Source organism: Leptonotus elevatus, chromosome 5 (assembly GCF_054856555.1).
Source record: "Leptonotus elevatus isolate MCC_2025b chromosome 5, RoL_Lele_1.0, whole genome shotgun sequence".
Taxonomy (NCBI): Eukaryota; Metazoa; Chordata; class Actinopteri; order Syngnathiformes; family Syngnathidae; genus Leptonotus; species Leptonotus elevatus.
The window spans coordinates 22,420,555-22,426,661 of NC_141243.1; the positions used below are offsets into that span (position 1 = coordinate 22,420,555).

General features: G+C 40.5%; 1 protein-coding gene across 4 annotated transcripts in view; it reads left to right on the forward strand.

The window, feature by feature from the left end:
• cux2b (cut-like homeobox 2b) overlaps positions 1-5,120 on the forward strand; it is a 120,246-nt gene extending 115,126 nt beyond the window's left edge. For all 4 annotated transcript variants that reach the window (XM_086076562.1, XM_086076564.1, XM_086076565.1 and 1 more), the window contains exons 21-22: positions 49-325; positions 1,219-5,120. In XM_086076562.1, coding sequence (XP_085932688.1) covers positions 49-325; positions 1,219-2,017 — 1,076 coding nt within the window. In that variant the 3' untranslated portion in view covers positions 2,018-5,120. The remainder of the gene's footprint in view (positions 1-48; positions 326-1,218) is intronic.
• Positions 5,121-6,107: the final 987 nt, after the last annotated feature.

Below are 6,107 nucleotides of genomic sequence, written 5' to 3' on the forward strand. Positions count from 1 at the left end.
CTCTTTAAAAAAAATAATAATAATGTTCTCTCTTTGTTTACATTGCAGCTTACTTGAAGAGGCGTTATGGGCTCCTGAGCACAGGCTCAGACAGCGACTCGCCCAGTACTCGCTCCGAGTGTGTGAGTCCATCCTTAGCCTCGCTGGACCTGTGTTCCTACGGTCAGGTGAAGAAGCCTCGAGTGGTGCTGGGGGCAGAGGAGAAAGAAGCCCTGAGGAAGGTCTACCTGTTGGAGCCATACCCCTCTCAGAATACCATTGAGATGCTAGCTGGCCAGCTCCACCTCAAAACCAACACCGTTATCAACTGGTTCCACAACTACAGGCCAGTCTTAATGTGCAACTCTTACTGTTGACTTATGCTGTTTTCATTAACTTTTCACAACTATACATAACTAGTCTATTTGGTCCCACTCAAAACAGAGTAAAATTTATATTTGGAAGAGAGTAAATTTTACTCTGAGTATTTTTTGCTGTGTAGCCTACGAGAGAATTGGACTATCCCATGACAAAAACATAGTAAAGTTTTAAAGGGAATGTATTTTTGTTTTGTTTTACTAGTTTATTTATTTATTTATTTAAAGAAGTTAGTTTAAAGGGTTGAGGAACGAACTCACAGCCTTCAGCTTGGGAGACTGCCACTCTACCACCTGAGCTATGCCACTCTTACTGTTTGCAAATATCCAAAAGGAGATTTTGGAGATACAAAGATTCCAGCTGACGCGAGCGATATACCAACACACAGTAGGAGCGGCATGGCTCAGGGAGTAGATTGGCTCTCGCAACCTGAAGTTGTGGGTTTGTTCCTCAACTTAATCCTTGAGTGACTTTCTTTTCTGAATATTTTACTCTCTTCCAAGCGTAAATTTGAGTGGGACCAAATAGACTCTGTTTAGAGTAAAATTTATTCTACAGAATTTACTGTGTATACATAACTGTACAAAAATATGAATTTGGAAGATTTTGGACTGTTGGATTTAATTGTTTCCGCTGTTCCAGAAAAGGGTTTTCAGGAGTCAAATGCAGGGTTTCCCCCAGAGCTTTATAGGCAAGGTGGGCCGCCAAGCTTTTCTTTCCCTACCCCTGCCCAGGGCCGAATTTTATTCCCTGTCCATCCCTGACCACCAGACTTAGCAAGTTTCCTGAAATATGTACATAAAATGTCAATAAGGAAAGTACTATATTTTTTTAAAAGTCTAACAATAGTGTTATGTGCAGGTCCAGGATGCGACGTGAAGTGCTAATGGAAGGTCTGCCAGACAACGACACTGATGCTGAGCAGCACCACAGCTACTCGCCTTCACTAACAAGGAGCCCCCACTCTGACGGAGAGGAGAGGAGACTGCAGCAGCCCTCAGGACACAACCACTCCAGCCTTCCTCTCAGCAATGCTGCACTTCCTTATGTCAAACAGGAGGCAGTGGACGGAGAGAACATGGAGGAGGCGGGGGAAGAGGGCTCCATGAGACAAACGAGGGCTCAGTGTTTTTCCACCGCAGTGCAGTTCCCACAATTGAAAAGTGAACATGAGGACCCCCCCGTTGGCTGTCATGAGCCCCCGTTGGCGGGGCAGGAAGAGGGGATGAGCAGTCAGGCTGCCGTGTACACGAGCACCACCTCTCTTGATGCCCCCCAGAGAGTGAATCAGTCCAGGCACGAGGGGGAGGACTCTGGAAAGTCGCCCGTTGACCCGGTCAGCTTCAAGGCCTCGTCAGAAGCCTGCCGCAGCAGCTTGGAGGTCTCCCTCAACTCCCCCTCGGCTGCATCCTCACCAGGTCTCATGATGTCAGTCTCCCCCGTGCCCTCTTCCTCTGCTCCGATATCCCCGTCACTGCCGAACCCGTCCTCAGCAGGCACCAATCACAGCCTGGACCCCAATGCGCCCCCTCCTTTCCAAAGCCCCAAGCTCAACAGAAGCACTCAGAGACGCAATGAGAAAATGGCAAACCTCAATAATATCATCCACAGGTTGGAAAGGGCGGCCAATCGGGAAGAAACACTGGAATGGGAGTTTTAAGTCTCTGTGCTGAATTACTTGTTTGTAGTGCTGTTGAGCTTTTCAGTGTCCTGCAGGAGAGCAAATCAGATCTTCCTGAACGAAGACTTGGAATGGAGCCTGGCTCCCGAAAAGGCCTGCCTGCCCTTCCAAAGTGCAAAACTTGTTGAAAATGGGCACACAGAGCAAACATGATGCTGAATTCCCCGCAAGGGGTGAAAAGTTTATAAATATGTGTTTGTTTCCTTCTTTTTTTTAATGCGTACTACTTTGAGCTATGTATGGCAGCAAGCTGTCCTTTTACCTTCTGGACTTGACATGGAGACTTTTGCAGCTATGGTGTCATAAAGATGTACACTGAAATCCTGTAGATTGCCACTGGGTGAGATTAAAAAGACCCTTGTCTTAAAGCCATTAAAAGCACTATAACTATTTGAAAAGAGACATTGACCAAATTTGCTACTTTTTGAATAGCAATTTTTCAGATTTTGTCTTTAAGACTGGACTGAGAAGTCAAGTAACATGTAATCCTTTCAGCGACTGAGAAATAGTCCCTTAAGACTCTAAATATTCAACATCTTGTAATTAATTCCTTGGTGACATGTTTTAAACTATTTGTAACACACGTATAAAATGTGGTTGTACATGTTGTAGGATTGTCTGCAATAGCCTTCTGGAAACCTGATGTAGCATGGTACTCACTTGACCCTGTTATGCTCTGTAGTTAGTCTCCTGTGCTTATACTTGAGTGAAAATGAGAGAAAAATGTTGAAAACCTCACAAAAAACAACAAAGGAAGTGACAAATATAATGAGTGGAGTACTCTTGACCATTTTTGTTTTCCCCTTTTTCTTCAAACAATTGTTGAGATTTACTATTGAGGACCCTCGTGCTTAGGGTAGCCAGTTTGACGTGCACTACACACAAGCACAGTTTACACAATTTTCGTCTTTCACAATTCACTCTCTGTCCCTCGAAGACAACGTAGAATGACCAACACACACTAGACAAGGTTGACCTCGGCTCGGATGACCTAAATGCACACCATGCTAGGACCATGTGCTTAATTCTAATACAAAGTGGGTTAAAAAAAAAAAAAGTTCCAGGACTGGTGTTGCTGGACAGCTCGCGCTTCTTCCCCATGACAACGCACCTGCTGAAAATGCCCTGAGCATCTGGCAATTCCTGTCTAAGTCATGGACGACATCAAGACTGAAGAATCCAGAAATGGAAGAAAGTCTGGCAGCAAAGGCTGAAAAAGCATTTTTGACACCAGTCCCGGAACTTTTATGACGCACTCTACATGAACCACGCTTGTATGAATAAATGGAGTGGAACAGCTCATTTAAAATGCAATCAAATATCAAGTTTTGTTTTTTAAATGGAATTTTTATTTGCTTGTAGGTGATCCTCACAACCAACACCTGACTGAGTGCACTTTCTTAAAAATGGATCTTGTACTGTAGCTAGAATAATAATGTATACTTGATGAAACACCTCAACCTCTAAAGCATTGACATTGTGATTAACGCATGTTATGACACTACAGAGAGCATGATCATTTCGGTATGACTTCATTAACCTGGTGGGAAAAAAACAACTATTAGTACATTTTATTCTGGGGCGCACACGGTTACAGTTATCCCCATATGTTATATTTGACAAATTGTGTTTTGTGTGTCTTTTTTTTTTCATGCTTGCAAAATGTTCTTTTATGTATTTTATACTCTAAACCACAATTAGATATTCACTACCTTGTGTATGAACTACTTACAGCACTTAGATTTTGATAATTGTGAGGACTCAAGAAAAATGTCAAATATCAACATTATCCTTTAGTGTCCACAAGTCTTTGCCTCGACTGTATTGTTGACGTTGGTAGTAAACACTTGCACATGTCTTCGTAGGTCAGAAGACTTGGATTGTATTATGTAGAGAACTTATATAACAATTACTCTGAATAACATCTTAAATTCTTGGAACAACGTGTGCTGATTCTAATGAAATAGAGTGTACAGATTTAATAAATCCAACTCATCCATGCCAGTGCTGGTCTAACAAGCTCGCCCATGTTTAAGACATTCTCTCAGGGTAGTCTTTCCTCAAACTGTTTTTCTCCTCTGTGGCAGTGGTTATGACAAACAAATACAATATGTGTTTTAGGGAATAACTCTGATATAATCTGACCTGTTAAAGTTGTAAGAATATGCGAACGGCAACTTTCTCAGGAAGCAGTTGTTGCCGTTAAATTCTGTACGCCGACGTGTCAAAGATCATAGATTGAAACTACCAGTGTGAAGTGAATGGATTGTGTTTTTGAAAACAGTGGATTTTGTTCTCTCCATTATTTTTCTTTCAGCCACTGAAATGCTTTTTTATGGTCTTCATAAGCATAATTTTGTGCATAAAATAATGTATAATTAACTCTGAGGGATTTTTGTGGTGAAACATGGGCAAGTGGCAGAAGAAGAAATATATTTAACAAGGCTGTTGTTCTCATGAAAATCTCATTGTTTTGCATGCAAGTATTTCATTTAGATCACATGACAAGGGGTAGATTGTGTTTTTTGTGTTGCTCTTGCACAGCGACAACTTCAGTCATTTTTACTATAGTGAAGTCCATGCATGGTGCAGCTGACACATTTGGCTCACAATTTCATCATGAATCCACTATTAACAATAAGTCATCAGATACCCTGTTAACATTGCTGTCATATAAATAGTCAAATCGTTTTTTTGTGACATATCATATACCCCATGCATTATCCTCAAAGGAGTAATGCCTTGTAATAAGGTGTGATTAAAGATCGTTTGGGCTTCGAACCATGTTATTTACAAAAGCAAAGCTTTTTGTAAAAACAAGACGCAAAATGTTTGTTTTTTTAATTATAACTGACAATAGTCACTAAAAATAGATAATTGGTCCTAAAAAAAAAAAGAAGTAATAATTTCACCCAGCTGTGGACATGAAGATGGTAATGACAAGACATTGAAGATTTGTTGCCGAATCCCTTGAAAGTCAACCATGAGTCGAGAACTCGCACCATAATGTTCAGGAGTGGATGAGTACCTTCTTGCAAATGAAGTTGTAAGCCATCATTCAATACATAATTGTTTTAAGACATTGCTGTGTCGTGTTTTTATTCCTGTTAAAACAATTGATGTCCACCTGCAATAATTTGAAATCAGCACACATTCCATTTCCAGAATGAAAGATTGATTGTTTTATTATTGTTACTGTCACACAAAGCCTGTAAACTCTGAAGTGGCTTTCGGTCATTTCTATCACTTTACCTTCATTACACCAGTGATAAGGAACAGCGGTGTAAGTGGTAGAAATAAACAGAATCAATCTAGAGACAAAGCCGGTGTCTCGACAAAACAGCATACCCGTCGAAGTAGCATACCTTGCACTTCTGTGCATGCGCTGTAGGAAACAGGTCATGCGCAGTAAGAACAGGTTGGGTGTTCGGTTGAGTTTAGGGTGAGGCAACAGATAGTTTACTATAGGGGTATGCTGATATGCCCCTCGGCAAAATTTGATTTAGGGGGCACTCATTTCTGCCCTTAATAATATTTATCAATCATTTATTGTTGAATTTCCACTAAGTGGGATACTTGAATATCTAAGCCGAAAGTAAAAAAAAAAAAAGTAAAACAAAATAAGTATAATCACTTAGATAAATGAAAGTTTATTTAAAAACTGATAACAAACTTAAAATAAGCAACAGTGTCAAGCAAATAATGATGAACTGAATGGCAACTGAAACGTGACAAAATTGGTTCAAAACCAAATCTGAAGTTGAAAAATTAGGTATTAAATCTATGCAAAATGTGATAAGAATTATTTAAAAAGTAACTAAACTATTTTTGCCAATGTTTCTTATGTTACGTCTCCAGCACACCTGGGACCTAGTAAGGACAATCAAGTCAGAAAATGGATGGACGGATTTTCTACTCTGTTCTCTTGGCTGCTCTTGGGGGCCCCCTAGTGGTCCCGGGGCCCTAACTAAGACGATGCTCATTTGATATATGCCTTGAGGTTAGGGCTATTCTTATACGTACGAACTTCATGTAAATACGAATTTTTTTTATGAAACTCAAAATTCAA